Raw genomic sequence first — 27,630 nt, 5'->3', positions numbered from 1 at the left:
TCAACTTATCGACATAGTCTACATAACTCCTTCTATGGATGAAATGAAGAGGGCGCAGGAAGAATGAGGCCTGCCCCTTCGATTATTTGAGAAATGGTGCAGCCTTGAGCTTTTCGAAGGCTACCTCTAATAGTGAGCAGTGCTGTAGTACTTTTCAGCTAGTACATTTCTTGCAAAGTGGCCGACAAATGAGGCATATTATTGTATTACGTGGCCAAATGAAATATACCTAACCATTAGGTCAAATGATAAACCTCCCAGTTACTTGGTCCATCACGCTGCGAACATCAGCATTGCCTCCCTTTTTGCGTACCTTAACAATTGCTTGAAGAAGTTCTCTTGCTTTTCGAATATAGACACCCCAAGCTTCACCCTGCCGAAAACGTTCAATCACCCAATCTCGGCGAATCGAGTCACTGGTACAAATCCCGGCAAGGAACAACGAAGATGGCAGTATCGAAGAAGGAGAATTACTTCTCGACGGATCGTATCGTATCCTAAGATGGTAGTGAAGTATCCTAGAAACGGAGGCTTCGGGATCAAACGATGGCAGCGGCTAGATGATGTTAACCTTACTCTCGCACTCACAAGGCAAAAGGGAAAGTACTCACGTATACCGTATAGAGATATAGCAGAGCCGAGTGTAGAGCTGATAAGACGGTGAATCGACCATATGTGGCAGAGCTGAGCTGTTCCTCCTCAACTACGTCTTCCATATCGTCTTCTTTGCTATCCTCTACGATTTCTGCTTCCCATAGATCGGCCTGATGCTGGATAGACTTGTATAATGATCTGATCTCTTCTGTTCGTACTGGAGTAAGAGATGCAAACTCATTTCTGAGCTGTTCTTGTATCCTCATATCAAGCTTTGCGACATGCATGCGGAAAGAATCGGCTCGAAGGAGGCTGCTCACATCACCGACTATTGCAGTTTGTCCAATCTCTCCTCCAAAAATAGAGGATGCTGTGGGGATATTCTGGAGATGCTGGACGAGCTGCCCGCCACCTAGCCCGTAGTGGGATGCTCGCGCATCCAGGATAGCAAGGCGTATGACAATACGTCTGATTAGACTAGATGAATCTGCAAGCGCCTTTTCAACTTCTTCGGTGCGAACAATGTCAATGGCAGCGGTAATGAGCTCGAAAAAAGTGTCGATACTGCCTGCTGTCACATGTATTTGTTTGACTCTGACAAAAAGAGCTGAGAGCAACCCGTCCATAGTGCTACTCTCATCGTGTCTGAACTGGTTGAACGACTCTTGTGCTAGACGGTCGTAAACCTTTGCTTGGTCGCAGTAGGTAGGAGTCTCCATAGAGAGATGAGAAGCTGAGAATGACAAAATGGCATAAAATAATGGTGGAAAGGATAAAGATTTTGAAAAGGCCGATATGAAGAGGTTATTTGTGTCTTTGGAACGATCGTCCACTTTTGCATATCCTTTCATGACCTCCAAGTAATGCTGGATCAACTGCCTGTTATCTTCGTTCACCGAGGGGCCTCTGATCTTTGCAGCATGGAGCATTGGCTCTTCTGAATCTGTTGGTAGTTCTCCAGATTGCCAAACGTCATTGCCAATTCCCTCTAAAGAAAACGCATCATTCATGATGAATGGTTGCGAATCGTTTGACCTATGCAACACAGAGGGAGGAACAGCTGGCAAGGGAATGAGATCCAGACCTTCACCGGAGAGATCTAGTTCCAGAGATTTGTAATCCAGATCGTTGTCGAAATAAAACTGAGTGCCAGCAAGTAGCTCAAAGGGGTCACTCTGTGGCTGGCTCGAGGCATTAATGCTCTGGTCTGACAGAGGAGTTCCAGTCTGGTCTGTTTGCTCTTTGAAGACAGAGAGACTATCATCGTTTTCCACAGTATGGGGGGAAGCAGCATCTTTCAGGAATTGTGTAGATAGAGATGGCGAACAAGGCTTGTCTTCTTCTGCACGACGCGAGACACGCCGTCCGATCATATGTCTCCTCTTTGGCGGAGGAGAGAACCTCTCTCCCGGAGCCGGAGGCTGCCACCGGCAGCTAAGCCCTAGCCGGTTGCAATTAGAGCACGCGAAAGCGTGTTTCCGAGCATCCTCCAAAGATCCAGAACGGGCTTTGCATCGTACTTTTCGTAAACGGCATGTGTGGCATCCTGGGGGCGGCTGTTAGGCATATCTCTTGACTACGTTGGATGATTGGTGCACTGTGAGGCGGGATACAAACCAGAGCGCGACCGTATTCGTGCTGCGTCATCTTCAACGATGGTGATTGAGTCCATTATAGAATGACATTCATGTGTCAACCACGTATGAGGCCTTTTACCGGCAATCCCTTTCGATATGAACCATTGTTATCATCCATAAGATGAGGCGTGAGGCTGAATGAGATAAGGCCATGAAGCACGTGCTGTGGCACTTACCTTAGTGGGCAGAAACAATTTCCTGGGGTAGGCCCAGTTTTCCCACCAGATGAGATGGGGGTTACGTGACTATCACTTCTACGGCCAAGGCCCTGATTTTATAGTGGATTTATTACTGTGAAAGTCCAACGGAGATTATTATTTACAGCAGATGAGAAAGTGGGAATATACCGAAAGACATGTTTTTCTTGCATGATCTGAGGTAAATAGGTTCCAGATTTCTATCTTTTTGCCTACCAAGTATGGAGTAAACGCGGGATGATCAACTGCTAGCGCTCACAGTAGTGCCTGCATAGGCACAGCATCATGAGCTACTCTCTGTGGCTCATGAGTGTCTCTTTACATATGTATATTTACCGCCACTTTACAATAACTACTATAAAATTGCTCTAAGAGACTCTTTTGGTACCGGGTTTTCTTCAAAATCTGGGTCATCTTATAATCTGGAGACAGTCGTTTGAAGTAAGCAGTTCCTACCTACTTAAGGTGCTTCACAAGTTAAATATCCAACATGAGGAGTCCCATCACCTCCGTAAGCACCGGCGATCTCTTGCCGCTTAAACAAATTCGGAAAGTATAAGTTGGGATACAAGGCTATCAAGCTGCATTCTTATGCAAATGCCATGGAAATATGATCTCTACAGGGCATGACATAATATCATCATTCATCGTGAAAAGTGCACTATATGTAAGATATTTATGAATTGACTTGTATGTACTAAATCCATAGTGTCAAGCCTATGGAAACTATCAAAAATGATTATACTTAGAATGGAAGACATTGACGTTGTGGAAACCATTAGCAACTAAAAAGAAGAGGCTTCATAAATGTCACCCTCTGTCGCCTGTTGATGACCCCCAGACCCGAGTAATCATTCTCTTACTCGTACTGATCGGGGTCCACATCCTTAAAAGTGGTGCCAACAGCAACCTCGTCATACCAGATTTGGCGGAATCCCTGGTTACCAACCATCTGGTGGTTGTTGTCGTGCCAGCCGTTGGCGTAAAGGCCGACACGGAATGCAAACTCGTAGTCGTCATTTGTGGTTGTAGCAATATTGTAGTGCTCGTAGACCTTATTGCCATCGAACCACATCTTGTAGTAACCTGAGCTGTCGCTAGCCCACTTGGCTTGGATGATGACCTTGTGCCACACGCCGGCGGATACTGTCGCAATATTTCCCGTGCCGGTGAAACTGCGGCTGCAATCTGGCTGTTTGTAGTTGCCGCTGACAATTCGAGAGTTGAGCTGGTTGCCCTCGATCCAAATGAGCGATGAGGGCATCCAATCATCGTCTTCACAGCCAGCGCCAGGTCGATCAGCAATGAACTGAGCAATGTTGTATGATTGCTGATCAAACTCCCAAGCTGAAGATAATCGGAACATGAAGCCGTAGAACAGCTCATCACCACGCTTATATCCCTGGTTGTGATAAACCTCAGAGTGATATCGGCCTGTGTAGCCTGGTGTAAAGGTTTGTTGCATCAGGAGAGCCGAGGAGCCTTTGTATGTGATGTCAGACACCTCAAGGACTTGGCCCTTGTTCTCTGTGAGGACATAGTCGAATCCAGCTTTGGTGCCGCTATTCTGGAAAGTTTGCGTTGCGAAGCCGAGGGGCAAGGCCGCGAGAGCGACGGCGAGCGATTTGATAAGACTCATGGGTGAGGCTGTGTCGTGTAAGGATTTTGGCTTGGTAGTATAATCGAGTGATTCAGAGGCCTATAGAGTGAAGATGGACTGAACAATAATGATGTCGGGAGATGGACATCAATATATAGACGGAGCATCAATATATAGACGGCCGATGAAATAATATTCCCGAGATAAGTGGTATGTTTTCCTGCAGCATTTCTTGGCTTCCAGCAAGGAATAACCGAATGGAGAGAATTGACAATATTCTCACGTTCCAGCTTCTTGTTTAGTGCTAGCTACCAAAAACGGTTTATTGAAGCAAGTGATGTCAGGATCAATTTACCACCAATGGATTCTAAAACATCCGTAAACAGGTGATAACAGGCGATAACAGGCGATGAATAAGGGAACGACATGGAATTGTTAATAAAATACAATTGTACTATTCTTATGTTCTCACGGTGATTAGGTAGCTGTGTCGGATTGGAATACGGACGCTAGAGTAAGTGAGTAAGTTCAGCTTTCCATACCGTAACTTTCATTGAACAATTAATGCTTTAACTCTAAATGCCTAATTAATATATGCATATTTATAGTATTCCTAATTGACTTGTCCGTGCTTTAGAATACGTCTCGCATTTCTTGCCTTCTATGTTATAGTCGCTCCATTTTCTGTTGGTGGTATTGGTGGAAAAAGTCTACCTTTAATGTTTAATACCCATGTTTGGCCTTCTACTTATATGCGTCGCAGCTTCTTAAAACGGCAGGTTCATATTGCCGTATCCTACCCATTTCGGATTGATCTTGAGGAATACATGCCAATAATTTGCTAGTAGTTAACTAATTGCTCCCGAGATAGGCCGAATATTCCATGCCGTGAAGGAATAATAGAATGCGACATCTATCTCATAGCCTAAGTAGGCTAATGAGATGTAGATAGGATGGATTGGGAAATACACGTGGCCCAGCGCTTTCCCTCACTGGGTACTTCGTGGAGTGCATAGGTATTTGAAGGCAAATGAGCTAACCGAAAGTTGATATCAACAAGACTTGTATGATATGAGGACCTCCCAATGGCACTTTGAGCGCAGGCTGTAATATTAGCTGGCATTGCGTGATTAGACATGACCTGTATCGTGCCGTGTAGCAGGGAAGTCTGTATACTGCTTACCCTATTGCAGTGTCTGTGAACGGCATTTTTCTTTTCCCCTGGTTTGTGTGTGACACAGACAATATTGCAGCACAGTTAAACTGTTACAATGCAACGAGGAGTTTCATATCGTATACGACAATGAACGGTGCATTGTGAACAACTAGGATGACAATGGGAAATGACTTCCAGCAAACATGAGAACTGAGGAGGGCTTTATTTAAAAAATGATGCGAGATTATTAACCAAACTATTCGCTTAGCATGCTTGTCAAAGCGGCATTTTGATTTGCGCGATGAAAAGGGTAATTGATCAAACTACTAATGCATAAAAAGGTGCGATCGACAGTGTAGCTTAATACGTATCGGTTTCAACGCCGCTACATAACGATGACCATCTTAGATCTGTTTGAATCATTGGTCGCTTGCCTGTCAGATCCCATCAGGCAACCAATCTCAGACTCCTCCACCCAAACGAGAACGAGAACGACCAGCAGCGACGCATTATACTACAGACAAGCGATCGTTCTGATAGAACAAATAGAAAAATATAAATAAAGTCACCTGTAGTTAATGAATTCCTTTCTTTCTCTCTTTCCCTCCCCTCCCATCAAGTCGTTTTTTTTTTTCAAATCATTTTACTTCTTTCGGTCAGGTCATTCGACTGATTTCTGTCCCTTGCACCCGGGCCTATCCCAGTATCATCATGTCAGCACAAGAATACTACAACAGCGCCCCTAGCAGCGATGGTAATACGTCGCAACCACCTCAGTACTATGGTCAACAGCAATATAACATGAATGGAAACTACCCACAGCAAGGTAGCACTCCTCAGCAGGTTTGTGTTCCAATGTGTGATTATGACACTTATTTGAAATGTTTTATCAACCACCACTCAATAGCAGCTGAGCCAAGCTCCGCCTTTCCAGGGCTACGATGCTAACAATTGTCCACCCGCCAATCTAAATGGCCAGCCCCAATACGACCAAAATAGGGATCACAACGTTCCATTCACGCAGCAATTCCCTCTTGGCACGGCTCCAGGTTCCGAGGAGGCCAATGGCGAGCGAGGTCTTGGCGCTACTGTCGTTGGTGGTGGCATCGGAGCTTTTGCGGCCAAGAAATCTGGTGGTGGGTTGCTTGGCGCCATTGGTGGTGCGGCAGCGGGTGCTATCGGCGCGAATATGCTCGAACATGCCTACAAGTACGTCGTTTTGCATCATCTCCTTGATATCCCGATTTCTGCTCTCTAGTTATGAGAAGTGACCCCTTTCTCATCTTGTCGACTCGCATCTCACCTTAGGATGATACGACGGTTTACTAAAGAGACGTATAGGCGATACGAGCGAAGAGAACATCGACATGGTCGCCGCCGTGATTGATACAACAGCACCCTGTATTATGCGTGCATGGGCCAGAGGTGCTATCTGGTCTATCTTCCCTTTTCAGTCAGATATAGTGTGTATCTGTTGCCGTATCTCCCTAAAAGAGAATTGGGCATTATTATTGTTCTTAGATATGTACACTTGGTGGGCCAATAGGACGGTCCGTATGGGAAGTTGTTGGATTAGATGTGAGCGTAGCAACGATACGCATAACAAGAATAAATGGGACCGGAACAATTTCTCTTGGGCTTGCATCGAGTGTTAGCGCGTATCTCAACATATAAAGCTAGTAGAAGATCTGGTGTTACTCGTAAATATTAATTTGCTAACATTGTCGTTGCGGAAACGACTCTTTCATCACACTATCTATCATGCCGCTGTCTATACAAATCATACAGTTGTCTTGACGTCGCTACCGTGATGACAAGCGGCCAGGAGCATTGCGCCCTCAGACGCACAATCCAGGCCAGCAACACTGGTGGCGATCTCTCAGCAATTTCCAATTCGGCCAATAATGAAGAAAAAGCGGTTTGTGTAATATGTAATATGTCTATACTTGATTTGCTAAGGCTCACTGTCTTTTACATGACGCCGCACCCGGACGATATGCAAATGACGTTTCATCATTGCTCAGCCTCTCCGTGCTCCTTTGCTAGTTTTCCGACGAGAGCCCGCCCTGGGCTTCCCCCTTGAACCCATTCCTGCGGCTTAAAGAGATCAAACATGCCAACGCTCCGGAGTACGGGTATTGCGGCCCGAATTGCTGGTTCTATGCTCTTTCTCTCATCATCATTGCCTGCATCGTATGTCTTGATGTTGACGAGAAGTGCTCCCACAGTGCCAGTTGGGACCTTTTGGCCACCAGGAAGGGTTACAACTGGAAAAGCATTCCCATCTGTCCCCAGCGTTTGGTTGTTGATCTTCTGGAGATCTTCGGCAGCATTATTATCAGTAGCCATAGTAGCGAGCGAGTGTGATAGAGTTGGCTTCCAGGCTTCGGCGTGAGAGTGATGAATTGAGTTATTGAGCGTATTAATGCAGAGAGATTACAGAATTCAGGAACGAGGTAATTTCGAATGAGTGACTATGACTGAAGGAGCACTTATATATGTCAAGATATGAATCCTTCTCCGTTGGCGTCTCGGACGTGGCGTAGTAAGCCCCGGCGTACTCCACCGATGGAGCTTAGGCAAAGATTTACTGTAACGTACACGCAAGACATTAGTTTCTGTATTTAATACATTGAAGTTATATATGCATTGATCTATTGAACAGCGGAATTAGTGGTATGATATAGAAAACACTCTCACGTTGAGTCTTATCACATCATTTATTATGCATTGTGACATTTCCAGTAGTCCGGCCATTCGGGCTTTTGTGGATACAAGAAGTTCGGGTTTTATCCATATTGGGAAATTTTGAATGTTGAAAGCGTCGAAGCATCTCTACCTGCCTAGTCAACTACTAGTTGAGGTCTATTCCCTCGAAGGATTCACATGAAAGAGCCTGCTGACAGCGGTCCTAACCGCGGTTCCACTGAGTTTCTCTCGGCCAGTACCTTTTTTGATTTGTACATTGTAGTTCAAGATGAATACTCGGCTAAAAACGGGATTGAGGATGGCATCAAGCAGCTTCTGGGTACTTTTGAATGCTTACTAGGCAGCTAGGAAGGGACGTTTCTTCTTACGTAGTAGAGTGCATCCCTTTCTGTAAGTAAATGTCACTGGCAAATTGCAATTGATCTCCACATCGTATGATTTTCATCACCGTGATACTCTGTTAATAAATAAAAACTGGTGATATTTAAGAGTTCTTATTGTCTTTATCGCAAGAAGTGTGTGTAGATATTCACAGCGAAGAACTCGCTGTAAAAGCAGTTGAGGCATGCTGACAAGTGCTAAAGGTAGTCGGGCGCCTTTCCTATTTTAGCCAAGCGGTGTGTAATGTCACAGTGGGACTGCGCTGACAAAGCCAAGTCCTGATCACGTGCACCTTTTGAAACTCCTCCCAGCCTCCTTGTTTCGTCCATTTCACGCGCATCGCTTGTGCATCATCATTCGCAGCAATCATCGCCATCGAAGGAGTCTGCACTGCGCTCTTGGCCAGCTGTCCGGATTTCTACCCACTGAACGAGATTGTATCTCCTTCTTTGGAAGACCCGGGGTCAAGAGAAGGGATCTGCCTGGGCTCGCAGGTTTTTCTGGAGCTCTGGGCCGTTCGCCTGTCTGCAAAGCTTTCTCCTTGATCTTGTTTCTATCTTGTTTCTCCTCGCCTGCATCGAATCGCGCCCTCAGAACGGAACGTTGCTTTCGCGCCCTTGGCCAGCCTTCCGGACTTCTACCCACTGAACGAGACTCGCTCTCCTTCTTTGGAGGACCCGGGGCTGAGGGAAGGGACCTGCTTGGGCTCGCAGGTTTTTCTGGAGCTCTGAGCAGGCCGCCTGTCTGCGAAGCTCGTTCCCTCTGTTGCGCGTGATTCTTGAATCTGGTATGTCGTTCCCATCTGTTTTGCTTACGTAGTACGCCACGAGCCAAAACGAATGAACCATGTCGACGTTCCCATGCCTCGATTTCGATTTGAAGACGCCCGCCTGCGTAGAATGGAGATCAGACGACGAGGCGCAGTATCTGGTCGACCCTGATCCGCAACGAGGCCGTGTGACGTTCGAGAGCCGGTTCTCTCAGGAGACGTCGTCGGCATCTTTTCAACTGCATTGTCCCATCAGAGTGAAAGGCATTGAATCGCAATCCCACATCATCGGCTTGATCCACACACATTCCATCGCCTTGTTCGACTACGACGAGAATCCAGAAGTTCCCGAGATAGTGCGAAAGAAACTCAACTGTAGAGCGCTCCGATTGCATTTCGATCTCCGTCAACCTCTCGATCTTGTGGCTTCAACCGCAGCAGCCGAGCCTGTGCAGCCAAGGAAGCGGCTATCTGGCCAAGCTTTCGATTCTCTACGTTCGCTGGGCAAAGCGACTGCTCTGGATGTTTACATCTCCGCAAGAGAGATTTCTCAAGCCAAGCTGTCGGCTATCCGCGAAGCTGTCGCTCAAAACACTCTGCAACCACTCGACTCTGATACTCAAGCTGCTCTAGCTTCGCTTTATGGCGGGAGGGGAGGCAAGATTATCAGCCTTCCTTCACCGCCACACAACTCGTCTACACTGCCAAATGATGAGCCACCGTCATACGCCGATCTAGAACCACCTCCTCCTCCCGACCTCGAAACATCACCGCATTCTAAATCCCAATCCCCGCCGTCTGTCGGCCACTCGATTGAGGGAAATGACAAAAAGAGACGCCGACTGAACGATTCAAGTGTTTCATCTGGGATTGACATTAATCATGATGTTTGGGCTGCATTATCAGATATGCGCAAGGAGATGCATAGGCTAGCGAAACGAGTTGAGCGACTTGAGAAAGAGAACAAGGATCTCAAAGAGGAACTTGAGGACCTGCGTACTAGCTGTGATAAAGCCATTGATACCATCGATGTTGACGGGGCAGCTCTACTCGAAGTGCATGAGGAACTTGATGAGCTGAAAGTGCATGTTGATTTCCTCTCTCACGGCGGATTGGATAGTGATGCTGAAGAACATCTTGTTGAAACTGTTAAGAACTCTGTACTCACACATATTCTAGAGAGGGGTTATAATACGAAGATAACGATTGAAAAGAGCTAAAATCTATATATTGCCAACCATGGCTTAATTTGGCAATGACTCTGTACCTAGTACTTTAATGGTGATTGAACAATGCTAAAGTGACAATATGGGTCAAATGCTACTACCTAGGTACCTATGAAGCTACGCCTTGGTGACATGATATCGTCGAGTGTACCTTACTCTAAGTTCGAACGGACGACGTAGATAAGATGTTGCCCGAAAACTCTGTAAGTATATGGTTTTAGATTGGCTGTTGCAGTATTGAGCTACTTGACTACCTGCTACTGTAGGGAATCTGGAAGCTCTAGATAACAATCCAGTAGACCATCCCCCTTCTCAAGTCAATTTCACTGTGACAACTCCCCTGCTGGGTACAGATACGGTAATAGTACTACCAGAAAGTCCCGAAGATGTAGATGCGAATGTGTGGCTATTATCCGTGACATATGCGGCTGCGGAACGGGGAGTAAAGCCGGTGAAGGCGACTCTTGCTGACTGCGCCGATGTCCCGCTGTTTGTGAATACAACAACTACGGAGCCATCAGTGTTCTGGAAGGCGCCGGTAATAACGCTGGATATGGATCCTGATGTTGCTACTCTAAAAGCTCCCGGGCGGATATATCTCGACCACATGGCGAAAGCCCAGAAGATACCCGATGGGGTAGCCGTCTGCCTGTCCAGCGCATCGATCAAATGGCTGCCTGACTGGGATTGTTGAATCTCGAAGCCTTCCCAGAACAGATAGGCTGAGAGCTGTGCGTTGACCATTGCAACGGCGAGTTTGTTGGCCCATGTGAAGCCTTCGTTGGTCCCACCATTCCCATACCACGTCGTCACAAACGGCGTGCTGGGACCGCCCTCTGTGTTCCATTTGGGTAGAGAAGTCTGACTTAGTGGAGAAGTTGCATCTGCGCTGTATGAATGGGATGTTATCACACTGAGATACCCAGTTGAGCCAGCATTGACCAAGTTGGTGGTGTAGGTGCTCTGAGTCGTCCATCCAACTGCATCGCAGCAGGTAAGCTTGGTGCTGAGGCCGGCTGCCTTCACCGTGTTAGAGAGAATAGGGATGAAGGAGATGGCCTCTTGAGCGTTTGAGCTAATCTGCATCTGAGAGTACGTGGTTTGGAAATCTGGCTCATTCAAGAATCCCAGGTGTGTGATGTTGTAGCCTGCCGCTGCGTAATACTTGACATATTGCACAAGAAAGTTGGCGTATGCTTGTCTCCAGTCACCGGAAGAACAAGAATGACCAGTGGTGCCGCAAAGATATCTGTTTCACAATCGCCCATGTCAGTCTCGAGTGAACATGTGAGGATGTTCAATGGCGCTCACTCACCCAGGCGACGAGTCAGAGCCGCTGGTTTTCATGAACCCAGGGGCACCCCATGCGTCTGCATATATGTTTTTCACGCCATATGAGACTGCCTGTCTCGTGAACCATAATTGGCCACTGTCATTGTTGTCCCAAAGGTAGTTTGGCGTCGCTGATGGCGAACCGGGATTATTTGGTTCGATGCTGTCTCCAGAACCTCCAGATCCGATACGGTTCCGTATAATGCTAAAACCGGCGCCAGTTGTCGTGCTGAAAAGATAATCTAAGGCCTGCTTCTGAGTATTGGCATTGGCATTCTGAAATTCACTAGCTCGGCCGAACGCCTGCGAAAAGCCGAAGCCATCAATTTGCTGGAATCTGGTGCCAACATTGACGGTGATGGTGGTTTGGGCTACGGATAGAGTAGCAATATTTGCCAATATCAATAAGTATCCCAATGTCATCATGATGTCTCTTTCGAACTACAAGAAAGGATTAGGCCACGCTGAAAGAAGGCACTAAAGTACAATTGCCGGTCCTGAGGGGACGGCAGTTACCAGTATATATCAAAAGCATTCGACACATAGCCGTGTATCCACATATCTCCCGTCCTTTTGGGCATATTGCCATGTCAGCTAGGCTCAGCTTGAAACATGAAGTTCAGTGGCTTCATGGGGTGATCGTGTGAAAGCATGTTATGTTCTTAATAAACACGAGGCACCTTTCCAGACGAGCTATTTATCCAGCGTTACATACCATGTGCTGCATAAAACGGTTAAATGACACATTTATTAACCTGGTTCGTGTTTTCATTTATCCTTGAACCTATATATTCCAACCGAATACCACGTCGGGGTGAGAAGAACCTCATGTAAGACCACTAGACTCCACATGCGAAATGTCGAAACCGATTTGATATGGGAATTATAGGGAGACTAGGACTCTTATAATTAGCATTTGCCGGCATGATCACTCGGATTCTTTAAAATAGTGCTTCAATGAATATTTGAGATAATCTAACGAAAGTCTGAAATATTGGAGACATTCGAAGCAGCGAAGGAATTACAAAATTGGGTACCTATGAGACTACTGTCAGCATTTCGGCATCTCGGGAGATATACTGCCTAATATGGGGTATTGTCTGTATTCTCCATCCAAATGTAACGTCATTGTGGCTGCAGTCGACATTGTCTCTTGTTCTTTAGACCTCCTTAGACAGATCATAGACACATCATGCTGTCTTTATTTGCTTGTTTACATCACCCCTATGTTGCTTGGTTCTTAGCGTTCTTACTACCTAGAGTCTTTATGAAGTCAAGGCTAGAGAGTCTTCTTTCGTATAGTGCTAAGATATATAAATAGTAGTCAGAACGTGTTCGGCTATGTAATGGCTGGGTCCAACTCTCGGTGTTCTCAATAGTATTCTCGAGGAGATCAACTTCTGCTCAAATAAGTACTGAGAATCATGATCTTTGTTTCGTAGTAAAATATATGGCTCAATATATCCCTTTGAGACGTGGTACATTTTGGTGGGCCCAGCTTCCGCTGATGATTGTAGTTCAGCTGAACTCACAAGCCGTCCGATAGCATTTCCATCAAGGGGTTATCACCAGATGTAAAGCAGAAACTAACACTAAGACGATGGAACACCATCATTTTGGAGGGAAATAACCTACATTCAGAATGATATGTACCGGTTTTGTACAACATTTGATGTCACAATGCTCAGTCAATATATGAGCAATGCATCCCAGACCCTGACACGATGGGAGCATCATATTGACCGTGAATGTGCTGAAGGCTTACAATGACTACTCCGATACGACCAAGCATCACATATTCTTAAATTTAAGCTTTCGAAAACCAGTGTGCATATATCTGGGGTAAAATGGATCACTACTACGATGAGTATATGGGGAAGTCGTACTCACCGCCAGGATGAATTGAAGACCGTTACCTTACTCGGCTATTGATAAAGCAAGTTAGCCTACATAGCTACCTCAACCGGGTAGCCCTCGAATCTAATAGGCTCATCAACAATATACCAATATTTCTTGATGCATAACCTTATTTAGCCGACATCTCAATTCTAGACCGGCATTTCCTTTCAGGCTCTATATACAAAAGCTGGGGAACATACTGGGCCCAGGTGTTGAACCACTATTGGGAAACAAACGGCACGAGCATATGTTGCGCCATGTGATCTTTGATCCATTCTCCCCATTAAATATTTTATGCTGAATAGCCGAATCTATTTATCCGTTTCAGGTGGCGAGTGAAGAAAGTGTTTTCCCTCCAATCAGTCCTTCCTCGGCTTTACGGAGCATCGCTCATTTTGTGATATATGTTCTTGGCGCGAGCAATGGTGGTGGAAAATAGTTTAGAGAAAAGCAATATTGAATGCAGTAAGATATGCTGTAATAGTGATATAGGTGTAAACGTTTACGATGCCAGATGCCGGACGAGCGGCTGCGAGCAGATATAAATGAGATTGCGAGAGCGCTCAAACAACGACAACATGTAAACGCTGTGTAAGAAGTCAACAGCTCATTGATGAGAATAAACAACATGGCTGCTCGCGTTTTCGCCCTCCTCCTGCTAGCCATCCCTATTCAGGCGCAATCTCCAGTATGGGGACAATGTTCGTGGCCTTCATCAGTCAAAATTTGTAGTACAAACGCTCACATACATCATAGGTGGCGGAATTGGCTGGGGCGGTCCGACAACTTGTGTTGCGGGCACAACGTGCGTATCATACAGCGATTATTACTCTCAATGCATTCCTAGTACACAGGCATCGTCGACTATCCCAACTACTACGTTGGTCACATCTGTTACACCTCCACCTGCCTCGAGTGCATCATCATCAGCGTCTGCAACTCGTGCTACTTCTACCAGTGCGGCGACATGCTCGGCATTACCAGGTTCAATCAGTTTGAAAGCCAACGCCAAGCTTAATGACCTGTTTACAATGTTTAATGGAGATAAAGTAACAACAAAAGACAAATTTGCTTGTCGTCAGGCAGAGATGTCGGAGCTCATCCAGCGCTATGAACTTGGGACACTGCCAGGTCGTCCGGCCACTGTTACCGCATCTTTCTCTGGAAATACTTTGACTATAAATTGCGGTGATTCCGGAAAGTCGATATCATTTACCGTAACTATTACCTATCCTTCTTCTGGATCAGCACCTTATCCCGCCATCATTGGGTACGGAGGTGGCAGTCTGCCAGCACCTGCAGGCGTCGCCATGATCAACTTCAACAATGACAACATTGCCGCCCAAGTCAACACGGGCAGTCGAGGACAGGGCAAATTCTATGATCTTTATGGAAAATCGCATTCGGCAGGCGCTATGACCGCGTGGGCATGGGGAGTAAGCCGTGTTATTGATGCTCTCGAATTGACGCCATCAGCAAGAATCGATACCACAAGAATCGGCGTGACGGGATGTTCACGAAATGGAAAGGGCGCTATGGTTGCGGGTGCCTTCGAGAAGCGCATCGTGTTGACGCTCCCCCAGGAATCAGGCGCGGGTGGTTCTGCTTGTTGGAGAATTTCAGACTACTTGCATTCCCAAGGAGCCAACATTCAGACGGCATCCGAAATCATTGGCGAAGATCCTTGGTTTGCAACGGCTTTCAACAGTTATGTCAATCAAGTGCCAACATTGCCATTCGATCATCACTCGCTAGCAGCGCTTATTGCGCCAAGAGGCTTGTTTGTTATTGACAACAATATTGACTGGCTTGGCCCCCAGAGTTGCTTCGGCTGCATGACAGCGGCTCGTTCAGCATGGCAAGCTCTTGGCGTGCCAAATAATATTGGTTACTCACAGATTGGCTCCCACGCTCACTGCGCATTCCCGTCAAACCAGCAGTCTCAACTTACAGCATTTGTCCAGAAGTTCTTGCTCAATCAAAACACAAATACTGCGATATTCCAGAGCGATTTTACATTCTCTCCAAGCCAGTGGGTTGATTGGACGACTCCAACTTTGTCCTGATGCTTCATGGAAGACAGACGGGGCAATTCAGATATGGCTTCAACGTGTTTATAGCATCGCCATTAGCTTAGCTGAAATGATATAACACAGCAATTGACAATTGCAAATTCGCAATACGTTATATGCACAACATTTGCTATAAACCTGGCAAACTTGTGACTCCAAATCATGCTTTGTTACTAAAATCACTGATACAGGCCTGACAATTGCCGTTTCAAGCAGTTGCTAAAGTGATCCCTCAGCCTACCTCGCTCATTAACTCCCGTCGCCCAAAAAAGGTAACGGTCTTGGCTTTCGAAATGTGTCGGACGGCAAAAACCTCCATGCACCTCTATGTTTCCTGCCAAGTAGATAGTGGACAATGTATTCTGAGCCTATAGGCATGGCAGGCCAGCTATTGCCACCCTGGAATGTTTTGTCGCATAGCCCCAGAACCATAGGTGGCACTACTGTCTTGTCTTGTTTAGCAGCCTCCGCTTCGCAGTCCTTGTACACCTGGAGGAGGTTTTCCTCCTGACCCTTATCACAGCATTCGAGGCTCCAGAGAGTGTCGATTTCATCGGCTAAATGCTCACGCATGTATGTAGAAAAGCTAGTAATGAGTTCACGCAATCTTCCGCCTTCATAATCTGCTTCAGTTGTACTTGTTGCGTACTTTTCAAGATCATCGAGGCCAGTGGAGAAGAGATGGTGTTGTTCGATATTGTGCGAGAGCTGCCCGGGCCTAATACCGGGAATGCGCTCGAAGCCTGGGAACATGCGCGTCTCTTCCAGAATGTGATGATGTTGTACCCAACCAGACCACGAGGCGACAAAAAAGAGAAAATCGGAGACATCAGCCTTTGGTATGTAAGGCGCCTGCAAATAGATAGCGTTAAGACCGCGAAGCATAGCGTTGTGGGCGAAGGCCATCTCGTTGGCAATATAGTGGGCCGGATGATCGTCCTGGGGATGGCATTAGTACTGTGACACTGTACTGGAAAATAAGAACACAACTCACTGTACGTTTCGTAAAGGAGGGAGTCTCAATGAGCTCAAGGGGGCCGTCGGCCCATTTGCCAAGGGCTGATGCCATGTCGCAGCTTGCAGGACACTGCTATATAGAATAATGAATAATGTGGTAAGAATGAAGGAAAATTGGTTATACCAAGGCGACGCATTCCACCAAATAAAAGAAATAAATCTTCACTTCAATCAGCACCAGCTTAACTGGATTAACATTAGTAGAGTAGACCAAACATGCAGGGTAAGACGTGTTTGACGCCATGAAAATGCTAGTAGCCAATAACTTCGACACTTATACAGTGGAAGGATTTGTGAATCCTAAGTTAAAAATAGAGAAAGTTACGACCAATCGCATGGGAAAGGTTAAACACGAGAGGGGTATATGCGGTGCCTTGTATCTGGAAGACCGTTTGGCATCGAAATGCTGCACATTTTCAGATTTTAATCTACCTATCTTCATGCCCTTTCCCCGATGTTTTAATGCATCGTGCTAGAAGGACATTAAGGTTTTCTAATCTAAACGTCCAAAATTATTATTGTTACTTGGCTTCACATTCCAGTGTGTATTTTTATAAGAGCAATTATTGCTTAGGAACCAATTTTGCCCATGATTTCTTCGTTTCGGTTGTAAAACGGCCTCATGATGTGTTTGTCTTCCAGGACTATAGTTGAGATGACATGCTATTAGTGTACGTATTTAAAGTGTAGCAATGTAATGTGAATATATCCCATGAAGTTTACTTATATAGCTGTATAAATATGTATGATACTGAAATATCTACTAATCTTACGTAGAAGATTATGAAGTTGACTCACGAAGAAAAAAGTCATGCCTTGTTTAATAGGAATGGAAAACGATCGACGGATAATATAAAAAAAAAGATTTAAGTAAACTATGCTACGCTAGTAAACATTCCTTCTACTAGATGTATATCCAACTTGACAGTGGTTATTCACTGGCAAAAAATTGCAATAGCTGTGCCCAAGAATAAAACGGTCTAGATGTATCGACATCTATGGCGGGATCATGTGGCATATGGATGAAACCTGTAAATGAGGTGGTTGTCATATACCATTGCCGTCTATTTACCACCTGGCGGGAGTAAAGCAGTGATAGGCTGACCGTCGAGGCGACCACCTGTAGTAATTTGGAAAAACTCAAACTGAGCCTTCCCGGTATTAAAATCGCCTTGCCACTCAATGAGAAAAGTGGCCGAGTTGACCCAGTAAAAGTCTTTCGCCTCAGTAGCCAGGATACTAAAGCAATTATTAGTCCATCTATTTTACTTTATAGGGATGAAACATAATTACGCGTTGCCAAATCCATGTAGAGCATTGTTAGCATAGGTTGTAAGACCTGAAAGTGTAGCCAAAATGTGTTCATTTTTATCGTTTTCGAAAATCCATTGACTCGAAACGGACTTGAACACGTTAGTATCTGCGAAAATATGTTGTATGAAGATATTGGTAACTCACAGTAAACTCTCCACTCGTAAGAGGCAGTACATGTTCAACCTCAGAAGAGATGTTCGACACAAGATGCCCGTTAAACTGGCCATTGATACTGCCTCCACGAATGCCCACAGAACCAACCACACCTTCTGGAATCGTTGTATTCACAGGAATGTTAACTAGCAGGTCGATAGTCACAAATGACTTGGCGATGGGCGAGTGATAAATTCCAGTACCGCAAGCACCGGTCGCGAGAACTGTCGCGGCCGAGCCAATCAGGATAAGAAGTCGCGAAAACATGGTCGAGGACTGGATATTTCTGTAGTGTTGACGATAATTGCAGTTGTGAATGCAACGAGAGGGAATAAACTAGGCATCACAACAAGTGGCGGTTTATATATCTTTTACATTACTCCTCTTCTATTCATACACTTTAATATCATCTGCCTAAATGTATGATGCTATACACAACTGCCTACTCACCAATGCCACGCAACTTCGTTCTCGTTCTCGGGACGAAAAAGGTCTATTTACCTCCCTGCCATTGCTCTGATGCAGAAACTGACTTCCAGGGTCTAAATTAGCTGGCAGGATCTCGCATAGCCAGGATCCAAATCCATCAGACTTTGGCTACGATGTAGACAGAAACCGTTAGTGCTGGAAAATGTTGAGATTAAGCTTGAAAATAACATATTTTAGGATATGTCGGCAATTGCTAGAACTAGAAGTGGTCAATGGTTTCAGCATATAAAGGCGCGGTGTGAATGCGCAGAGATAGCGGACGATGGATTCGAAAGGGGAATCGGGCTGACATTCAATTGTTTTTAGCACACTTCAGCACTACCTAGACGCGTACGTGCTCTATAATATACTATACTATCTTGGGAATCTCAAAGTACACTGGTACACATTATTACGCCTCCAGTTAAAAAGTCGACGAACTTCGAAGACAAATAAAGACACAAAAGCCTAATTATGGCAACTACAGATTACAAGTGATAGTATCAGTATTAGTATTGATATAAGTGCATTTAAAATTTTGCCTACGCATTAGGGATAAGACTTGAGTCTGTGGTTCTTGTGTCCCAATGCAGCCAGTGTCTTGAGAAATGAAGCCTACTTGAATTGCTTCCCGTGATCATCAAATAAGTAAAGCTCGCAGGCATAGACCGGGCCTGTAGATAAATTCCGGTGCCTTATTGGAGTGCGAAACTACGCAGGCTGCCGTATCACGAGCAGAGTTTAGTTTGACAATCGAGTATATAAACAAGTTGTCAGCCGTAGAGGGCAATATGGGAATAAACCATCTCCAATTTCAGGAGAACCGTTGATATCTTCGTAGCTTTCGCTCATGCTCTCCTGAATAATGATGCCAATGCACTGTTCTCGAAGTACTTTCTGTCTTTCTCCCATCCCTTTATGATGAAATCTCTTCCAATTGTCAACCCCTCCAAGATGACATGTGAGGGAACCACTTTAGGGCCTTTTCGGGGCCTTCGGTTATACCAGCCGATTAAATGAACACCCACATAAATGGCAACCCGAAACGCCATTTGCTCACTTAACTCGCCATATCCCCTGATGACTCCCTCCATAACTGGTGCAACAGTTTCAACATTACCGTACAACTTCCTTTCATAAAGGTCACCAATGAGTTGACCTATGTCATTGGATCGGTGACCAAATTGCGCAAATTCCCAGTCAATAATAAAGAGCTTGTTAGGCACGTCTGATAGTGGAGGCTCTCGCCACGGCGTGGCAGGAAGCAAGATGCTGATACGCGCTCCGTTAGACCAAAGAATCCAACATGATTGACATGAATTGCAAGGTAGCTTCAGAGACAAAACGTACTTTCCTGACCAAAAGTCCCCATGAATAAGTCCCAAGTCTTCATCGTCTTCAGTACTGCTGGGTCTCTCATATTCCTTCGATATGGTATCTCGGATTTTCTCCAAGATTTCTCTGTGACCTGCTAGAACTTCCGGATGCATCTCTAACACTTTCAAAAAGCCGTGATAGGTGAAGAGATATTTCGTCTTTCGCATCGGATCGCTTTGCCACATCTACTCTCTGAGGGCGGCCTGCTCAGGCGCCGCCGCCCACATATGAAACGCTCGAATCCAGGCACCCAAGGCAAATCCAATGGCCTCTAAGCTGGAAGGAAGAAGATTACTGGCTTCAGCAGAAAGCAACATGGATTTCAGTCCAGTGGTATCAATGAAATCTTCCAGGACCTGAATATTACTCGCTTCATCTAGTAAATTTAGACGCGGTACCTTGATCAGAATAGATGGATCGGTGGGAGGTGAAAAATGAGCGATCGAGTTGAGTAAGAGCTCCTCGAAGTTCTGCCAGGTGGTAAATATCAGTATCTTTATTCATAAATACGTCGCGCCTAAATGAAAAATAACTACTGGTCCATCTACACGGCTAGCGATGTGGTTCAAACCATCTTCGCTTGTAGAAGCAGTGCAATGCTTGATTATAATGGTCCGAACTGGGGCCTCATCTTTGGCGGAGAGGGGATGAACCAGGACACCGCGGTAAACAAAATTACCAGGCCTGCTAGAGAGCGGCGACAGTGAGGAACATGCATACACTGTGTCTGACAGCTGTTGCAGAACATGCTTTGAAGCAGCGTCTGCATCGCCGTCATCGGTTGTCATGATGGCAAATATGTAGCGGTAGATTAAAAGTCTCAAAATGTATCGACGATGTTGATATCAGAGTTTTGGATTACTTTCTTTGTTTTTTTAATTGGCCCGAAGTTCCACTTTGCATCCTGAAGGATGGAGGAGCTTGCCTGATGCAATTAATTGCATGAATGAGTCCTACGCTATCTCTGCAACTTTGTTCTTATCCGAAAGTAAGGCGTGGAATGCGTTCCCCTCCCCACAAGGCCCAGCACAGTATCCGCGACGCGCGGGGCAAATATCTTTTGCCTGTGGAAAATGTCAGGTAAAGCCTGTTGAGTACCTGTAGCTCATTTCAAACGCTATTGCCTATGTAGGTATTACAAAGAGGTCGAATATCTAAAATACCTGCATTACTTGACTACCAATTCATCACAGACAACTATGGCAGCGAAAATACGTTCTTTTGTACCAACGGCGGAAAATTAACCTGTCATCTCAAAAGCGGCTGGAATAGCGTAGCTCCCAGCACTTAAACTCAATGGAAGAATAGAGGTCGCTTATAACCACTACTTGATACCGATTTAAAGAACTAGGCTTGTGAGATCTTATTTGTATGGCTTGAACATCAAATATTTTGTAGGTGGAGGGTTCTCTCGCCATTGTGTGTAAAGATATAATGAGAGTTCCCTTTTCATTTGTTTATAAGTCACTGCAAAAATGGGAGAAGGCTTTTATCTATTCGGACTTGAATTATCATTGCAGGGGAGAGCTTAAATCACACGTCATTTGTTATGCTGACCTGTGTGTCGTATCCGTCAGACGTCTAGACTTTTTCATTCGCTAAATACGAAGAGAAGTAGCAAATGGCTGAAGACCATACGCAACTTGCTTCCCTATGACTTCGCCTAATGGCCCTATAGTTACAGGTAATTTCGTCTAGCGGTAGCTACAGCGCTGCCAACACTCCATAATTAACTGCGCGTCAGATTTTAGCAGGAGTATGTACCACTGCTCAGCCGCATGTTTGGTCCAAAGGGCATTGTTTCGTTGGATGATAGCGCCAGTAGTCTCACCGTTGTACAAATAATCGAACAAATTGAAGACATGGGGCATGCGGCTCAAACATTTAAATCGCAAGTGTGCACTGTGTGATCGTCTTCTATATTTGAGTACAGCAGCCGTTCTTGAAAGCTTCGTTGGTATAGCTTCGCTGTTGATCTTTCCTTTTCCTCACAGGCCACAAAATAGCTACCATCAATTTCCTAGTGCCCGGTATAATGGCAAGCACAGAGACCAACAGCAGTCGGCCGTGGGCTGACGGCCCTTTTGAACTGATTTCGATTGCATCTCTTGGGTACAAGGTAAGCCTGGATTATGCGATGATACGCCAGTGCATCGTCGAAAGAACAAACGCTCACTCCAGTGTCAGCCCGGGGAGAAAGTTGCGCCATACCACTCCATGGCCGCGGAAATGATCACCGTCCATAATTGCTTATTAAGGGGCATCAACAGCGTCTATCTCCAGTGCGTCAACGTGGAACGTTCGCCAGAGAGCATTCCGGCCTTTATTAAATATGCAAAAGCATGGGGCCACATTCTTCATGAACATCATACAACCGAAGAGAAATGGTTTTTCCCCGAGATTGAGGCAATCACTGGCGAGAAAGGCATCATGGACGTCAATGTCGAGCAACACCATGCCTTTGATGACGGCCTCAAACAGTACAACGCTCATCTGGAGAATGCGGAAACCGGCAAGGAAACGTACGATGGGGCTAAGCTCAAGAGTGTAATAGACTCATTCATGCCTGTTCTTAGGCAGCATTTGCAAGATGAGATCTTTACTCTCAAAACCTTTGAAAAGTATAAGGATAAAACCGACTGGGCCAAATGGACAAAGGAGACAGCATCAAAAGCGATAAAGGCGACCCAGACTGCTGATGGCATGGTAAGTGTATCTTGATATCTTCGTGCTCCTCTTGCTCCTCTCTGTTGTCATGGGGTATAAAATAGACTTTTCAGAACTCATTTGTACATATGAACGAATTCTGACGATAAGACGACTCTCTCTAGGTTGTGGATTTGCCCTTTATGGTACATAATCACGAGGTTGCGTTCGAACAAGTTGGCAGTTGGCCGCCAGTCCCGTCTATCATTTTCTTCATTCTAAAATTTCTTTATTTTGGAAAGCACTCTGACTGCTGGCAATTCGCGCCTTGCGACAAAAGCGGCAAGGCCAAAGATCTCCCTTTTGCCTTATGAAGCAGGTCACAGCTCCGGGAATTCGATTATTTAATAAGACATGGGAGTGTTCCTTGATATAACGTCAAGGTAGAACTTAGAAAGGATGCACCGTCCACAATACTAATACTTTTCGACTCTTCGTATAACCTAACTGCGCTCTATTAGCTGTCCGTAAAGTGGTATGAGACTGAATCCATTTTAGGAGACCTTACTTTATATTTCTCGTCATACATTTGTACATCGAGAAGACTAGTCGGTCAGCATATTGACACGAGTATCTGCTATAGTTTGTGTAGCAAGCGTGTTTCTCTTGCTTGCTATTATCTCTGTACCTGTGATATGCCTTGCTTTGGGAAATTGTAACTTCTCGATCCCAAATTTTGATCTACGCAAGGCAGAGACTCAACGTAATTGAAGATGCTCATTCTCGACTCGGTGGACCATCTGTCAAGGTACTTATATGTCATATTGACTAAAGACTCTCCAGGTAACATTGTCTCTGAAACACATCGTCGTCAGGTATATCATTTAAGCAATGAATATTGAGTCATGAACCCGATGATGTGAGGCTATGCACCTTGCGTTTAGTGTTTCACACAAAATAATAGTGAAATAAGTTGGGGGGACCTCAGCAAGCAATAACTTTTTATTGTAGTTCAGATACGTCATCATAATAGTCTCGGACTAAACCAAGCTATGCTGCAGCTTCAGCTCGCTCTGCAGATAATAGCTGAGCAAAGGTATCTTTAATAGTCTCCTTGAATGTGAGATATTTGAGACCCAACACTCGTTCTGCTTTGCTGCCATCCACACCATAAGCATCCTCTCTCCATCCTGGTTTTCCTTCTGGTAACCTTGACCTTAGCTCTGGAAACTCTTCTCGCCCGACGTCGACCACAGCCTGCCATCGGAGAGACTGTCCAACCCAGAAACGCTGTCCCCCAGCGGCAGGTACTTCGAGGGCAAGCAAATGAGCAGCACCAACTTCGCGGACATCTGCATATCCACCAAAATCGAACACTGGCACTTCTTTTGCTCCTAGAAGATTGTAGATCAATCGGACGCTTTCACTTAAATGAGCTGTAGATTTCAGCTCCGTGACATACGGTCCAAAGATCCACGGCGGAGTGATTGTAACGACGTCGAATGGCGCATCCTTGTGCTCATCAGCCCACTTCCACACAGCACGCTCAGCCAAAGCCTTTGAAGCACAGTAGGCCGTCACACCATCGGTGGCTTGGTCAGCAGCCTGCTCGTAGGTCATAGGATTCCAGTCCTTTTCGTTGTATACGTAACCAGGTCGCAATCCTTTGGAAGTGTCGGCGACGGAGGCGTGAGAAGATGTAACAACTACACGTTTGACATCTTTACCGTAGCGCAATGCGGCATCGAGCATAGCTACAGAGCCCTTAATGGCGGGTTTGAGAAGATCTTCTTCGTTGTTCTTTGGTTCCAGATTGAATGGAGAGGCAGAATGGATCACACCAACCACGCCATCGAACGCACCCTCGAATGCCTCTGGTACGGTGATATCAGACACGACGACATGTGAAAGCTTCGATACGTACTGAGGAAACTGTTCAGCAAGCTTCTTGAATGAGGACTCAGTTCGCACAACGGCGCGGACACTGTGGCCTCGTGTCAATGCTTCATTGACCAAATGGCCACCAAGGTAGCCAGTGCTTCCGGTTATAAGAATGACCATTTTAAAGAATTGTATAAGAAACTGAATTAAGCTCAGATTGTCAAATAAAAATAAGGTTGTCTATGAATAGTTAACCCGATGTTCATTGTTCCAGGAGAATCTAGCGAGCACCTCTTCAGGCTCTTATACTCCGAAACAGCCGTGCCTACAACCTTATGTTAAATCAGAGTCTAACCATCTGAGGCTGATAGAGTTACTCTAGAACTACGCAATGTTATGGCGATACTAGAGTTTCCATCCTCCGGCTAATACAAATTCGATACTAATCCAGCGACGTACATACTTGTATGCTGTCATTTGTACCTCTTAGTGGCTGCGCCAAGATCAAGAAGAAAAACGTGCTGGATGGTATGCAATATAAAGTTTATCTATTTCACTGCTTGCTAAAACTTCACCACGAAGAATTTTCATTATATGCGAGTATTTTGCTATGCAAAACGTCGTGATTGTCAGACGATTTTTCTTTTTTTGGGTAAAGATCTGGGATAGAAAGGATAGAGACTTGTACCTATCGATCTGTCTCTCCTGAGATAATTAGTTTAAACTATAACAATTTGCGTATTACTATCGCCAGCGAAGTCTGTGTGGTGCGGGGGTATGAAATCATCATCTCGTAGAGCTCCCTATAGCACCTCGACGAAACGTGACAGATACGTAGTGCTCCGTTAGGCGGAATCATTCGGGCCTTATCTTGGGGTAGACAGGCTTGGCAGGCTTTCAACTAGCCCACCAGTAAAGAGAGAGAGGTTAAAGTTTCAAACTATCAGCTTTGGACACTAAAATATTACTCCATGCATCTGTCATATCCAATCTCCAAGGATGGGTTTACCGATTCAGTTAGTCTCCTCGTGTAGGACCCCGCTGTTAATCCCGAAGAGTTGCGAAGTGTTGCGAAGTGTGATCGCTGCTTCAACTGCTGATCGCCGTGAAAGCAAGTTGGAAGATGAATATTTTATATCAAACGTGGACCAACGTTCATTCGTGGTGCACAATTACTTCATATGTGTGCAATAGTCATGGTATGACTCTCTCTCTTCGGAATCTTGAAACCAAAGATTTGAAGTATTTATTTCTAGTAATCTACTCGCCGCAGCTTGGCCGGGATTCCTGATAGCAGCACAAGCCCTCGAATTGCTTTAGTCTTTTTAAAGAGCCAAGAGCTATCTCAGTGTAAATGTTTGACATCGAGAGCTCCTGTACTAGTCGTGCAAGAAGCGTTGTATATAGTAAAGGAGAGCACTGACTCGCTGTTGCGAACTGACATGTTGCAGCAACCCAAAACAGCAAACCCTTGTGCCTGCCCCAGAGATTTGTGAGATCTGTTTGACGAAACGACTTTGTAAGGTTAAGTTTAGATTCCACATGCTTCGCTGCATCGTGGATTGGGATGTGTAGCTTTTCCGCGGTTAATAGCATCGAAGTGACGTGCCGGCAACATTCATACATGGCTTCTTCTTCAGCATTAGACTTCATTGTTGCCGGCGCAAAACTCTCAATCTTTTCACGAAGGTCTGCACGCTTTTGTAACAAGTCCTGTGTGAGAGGTAATAACTGATCGTTTTCGTCAAGGAATGTCGCGAGCCACTTCTGCATCAGTGCTGTAAGCAACATCATACGGCTTTCAATGTACACCATAGACGAGTCTTCCTGCCATTGAGAAGTAAGAGGTGTAAGAGGAGATATCCACTGCTCTGGTACAGTACAACCCTGACATGGAGTGGTAGCTGAAAACAGTTTCTTAATCTCCGGCGGAGTAGTGTGTAAACAATCAGCGTCCCCGATAGCCATTGATCTGAGAGCTTCGTTAGAACAAAAACAGTTTACAGAAAAGCTTATAGGTACGCACATATTCATATAATTAGAGATATACTGCAGTAATGCGACGCTTTCCGGGTCTTGGAAATTGGCCCTAGCTTTCAGGAACAGTCTGCGTAATGCTGACCGGTGAACAACTTGCTCGTGGAGTGAGGCTGGAGAGAACATTGCCGATTCTTCACTGCATAAACCCTCTTCCTCCAACATCATGTTGATAGATTCCCCAATTCTGAGGCATCTTGGTAAGTCTCTAGATACTAGACAGACAATTGGAGCTCCCAGGGCCAATATTGCAATGAGGCATCGGGGACTAAGCAGTCCATCTGAAGTATTCATCTTCGCTGTCAGGTGGCGTATAACCTGGCTCTTCAATTCTAGCAACATGGTCATGGTCCCCTGCCCTGTCAGTGCCAGGTGATAAGCGTAGCCAAGTAGAAGGCAGCTAGTGAAAATCAGGGTACTGTCGGCATTGTCAACCATGACAAACCTTCTCATAAAGTCTTCGTTATAGAATTTGAGAACTGCCAAGTCGACTGAAAGAGAATTGGTCTCTCTCAAACCTGGTGGAAGAGCTTGGGGACATCGTGAATCAGTGGGCTCGATCTGGCGAAATGTCGAGTAATCTCCTCTCTGGGTTGAAGTCTTTCTATCCGTCGCCGCTGTTGACCCCTGGCATTGGAGAGTCCGAGCAACTGAACAGCGATGCTCAACTTGGGCGGTGTGTGGGTAAGTGCGCTCATCTGCAAAAGTCCCTCGAGCGCTGGCGCTATCCTCCTTTTTGATGCTCTCTTTGCCGGATTGCCATCGACGTTTTGCAGGCCCACTCCAATATGCGGCGTGACTTCTTGTTGCGTCTGAATGAGTCTTTAACCATCTCATTTGGTTGCCTTCAAATTCTGGAGTCACAAAAGTGAATCTCGGCGGAGGCTTCGTATGTTTGCGCAAGGGCATCTTCAAGGGTTAGGGTGAAAGTTGAGCCGTACAACAGGTTGAGGGTTATGTGGTGTCAAAATTGAACCGAAGTTAAGACTGGTCTGAGACTCTTATGTCCTCTCACCAAACAGCATTTATAACGCTGAGGAGACATCATACGTTTAATATTCCAGGGCGGCAACAAAGAAGCCCAATAGAACTTTTACGGACTACAAGATTACTTGCTAGTTATGATCTAGCGCAATTGCGTCCATAGGGCTGGTAAGAATCCTTT

The 27,630-nt window shown here is 45.5% G+C and overlaps 13 protein-coding genes across 13 annotated transcripts; 4 read left to right on the top strand and 9 right to left on the bottom strand.

The window, feature by feature from the left end:
• Positions 1-241: 241 nt before the first annotated feature.
• Positions 242-1,967, bottom strand: T069G_04377 (uncharacterized protein; the record flags this gene model as incomplete). Its single annotated transcript, XM_056171587.1, has 2 exons — positions 242-556; positions 612-1,967. The coding sequence occupies 2 exons, from the start codon at positions 1,965-1,967 to the stop codon at positions 242-244; spliced, it is 1,671 nt and encodes a 556-aa protein (XP_056032479.1).
• A 1,320-nt stretch (positions 1,968-3,287) lies between these two features.
• T069G_04376 (polysaccharide lyase domain-containing protein) lies at positions 3,288-4,067 on the bottom strand (the record flags this gene model as incomplete). Its single annotated transcript, XM_056171586.1, has 1 exon — positions 3,288-4,067. The coding sequence occupies one exon, from the start codon at positions 4,065-4,067 to the stop codon at positions 3,288-3,290; it is 780 nt and encodes a 259-aa protein (XP_056032478.1).
• A 1,828-nt stretch (positions 4,068-5,895) lies between these two features.
• Positions 5,896-6,442, top strand: T069G_04375 (uncharacterized protein; the record flags this gene model as incomplete). The annotated part of the gene is made up of 2 exons (XM_056171585.1): positions 5,896-6,027; positions 6,119-6,442. 2 exons carry the CDS (start codon positions 5,896-5,898, stop codon positions 6,440-6,442), a joined length of 456 nt encoding a protein of 151 aa, XP_056032477.1.
• Positions 6,443-7,197: 755 nt separating this feature from the next.
• On the bottom strand, positions 7,198-7,533 carry T069G_04374 (uncharacterized protein; the record flags this gene model as incomplete). Its single annotated transcript, XM_056171584.1, has 1 exon — positions 7,198-7,533. The coding sequence occupies one exon, from the start codon at positions 7,531-7,533 to the stop codon at positions 7,198-7,200; it is 336 nt and encodes a 111-aa protein (XP_056032476.1).
• Positions 7,534-9,120: 1,587 nt separating this feature from the next.
• On the top strand, positions 9,121-10,263 carry T069G_04373 (uncharacterized protein; the record flags this gene model as incomplete). The annotated part of the gene is made up of 1 exon (XM_056171583.1): positions 9,121-10,263. The coding sequence occupies one exon, from the start codon at positions 9,121-9,123 to the stop codon at positions 10,261-10,263; it is 1,143 nt and encodes a 380-aa protein (XP_056032475.1).
• Positions 10,264-10,581: 318 nt separating this feature from the next.
• On the bottom strand, positions 10,582-12,027 carry T069G_04372 (o-Glycosyl hydrolase family 30 domain-containing protein; the record flags this gene model as incomplete). Its single annotated transcript, XM_056171582.1, has 2 exons — positions 10,582-11,518; positions 11,585-12,027. 2 exons carry the CDS (start codon positions 12,025-12,027, stop codon positions 10,582-10,584), a joined length of 1,380 nt encoding a protein of 459 aa, XP_056032474.1.
• Positions 12,028-14,128: 2,101 nt separating this feature from the next.
• T069G_04371 (fungal cellulose binding domain-containing protein) lies at positions 14,129-15,566 on the top strand (the record flags this gene model as incomplete). The annotated part of the gene is made up of 2 exons (XM_056171581.1): positions 14,129-14,201; positions 14,257-15,566. 2 exons carry the CDS (start codon positions 14,129-14,131, stop codon positions 15,564-15,566), a joined length of 1,383 nt encoding a protein of 460 aa, XP_056032473.1.
• A 255-nt stretch (positions 15,567-15,821) lies between these two features.
• On the bottom strand, positions 15,822-16,641 carry T069G_04370 (hemerythrin HHE cation binding domain-containing protein; the record flags this gene model as incomplete). The annotated part of the gene is made up of 2 exons (XM_056171580.1): positions 15,822-16,511; positions 16,567-16,641. The coding sequence occupies 2 exons, from the start codon at positions 16,639-16,641 to the stop codon at positions 15,822-15,824; spliced, it is 765 nt and encodes a 254-aa protein (XP_056032472.1).
• Positions 16,642-17,653: 1,012 nt separating this feature from the next.
• T069G_04369 (uncharacterized protein) lies at positions 17,654-18,323 on the bottom strand (the record flags this gene model as incomplete). The annotated part of the gene is made up of 3 exons (XM_056171579.1): positions 17,654-17,828; positions 17,883-17,992; positions 18,048-18,323. 3 exons carry the CDS (start codon positions 18,321-18,323, stop codon positions 17,654-17,656), a joined length of 561 nt encoding a protein of 186 aa, XP_056032471.1.
• A 1,049-nt stretch (positions 18,324-19,372) lies between these two features.
• T069G_04368 (phosphotransferase enzyme family domain-containing protein) lies at positions 19,373-20,014 on the bottom strand (the record flags this gene model as incomplete). Its single annotated transcript, XM_056171578.1, has 2 exons — positions 19,373-19,796; positions 19,875-20,014. 2 exons carry the CDS (start codon positions 20,012-20,014, stop codon positions 19,373-19,375), a joined length of 564 nt encoding a protein of 187 aa, XP_056032470.1.
• Positions 20,015-20,086: 72 nt separating this feature from the next.
• On the bottom strand, positions 20,087-20,689 carry T069G_04367 (uncharacterized protein; the record flags this gene model as incomplete). Its single annotated transcript, XM_056171577.1, has 2 exons — positions 20,087-20,371; positions 20,438-20,689. 2 exons carry the CDS (start codon positions 20,687-20,689, stop codon positions 20,087-20,089), a joined length of 537 nt encoding a protein of 178 aa, XP_056032469.1.
• A 1,247-nt stretch (positions 20,690-21,936) lies between these two features.
• Positions 21,937-22,622, top strand: T069G_04366 (hemerythrin HHE cation binding domain-containing protein; the record flags this gene model as incomplete). Its single annotated transcript, XM_056171576.1, has 2 exons — positions 21,937-22,020; positions 22,083-22,622. The coding sequence occupies 2 exons, from the start codon at positions 21,937-21,939 to the stop codon at positions 22,620-22,622; spliced, it is 624 nt and encodes a 207-aa protein (XP_056032468.1).
• Positions 22,623-23,597: 975 nt separating this feature from the next.
• T069G_04365 (NAD dependent epimerase/dehydratase family domain-containing protein) lies at positions 23,598-24,608 on the bottom strand (the record flags this gene model as incomplete). The annotated part of the gene is made up of 1 exon (XM_056171575.1): positions 23,598-24,608. One exon carries the CDS (start codon positions 24,606-24,608, stop codon positions 23,598-23,600), a length of 1,011 nt encoding a protein of 336 aa, XP_056032467.1.
• Positions 24,609-27,630: the final 3,022 nt, after the last annotated feature.

The sequence above is a fragment of the Trichoderma breve genome, chromosome 2, assembly GCF_028502605.1.
Source record: "Trichoderma breve strain T069 chromosome 2, whole genome shotgun sequence".
NCBI lineage: Eukaryota > Fungi > Ascomycota > Sordariomycetes > Hypocreales > Hypocreaceae > Trichoderma > Trichoderma breve.
The sequence above is the reverse complement of the archived record's forward strand: the minus strand, read 5'-3'. Positions and strand labels throughout refer to the sequence as shown.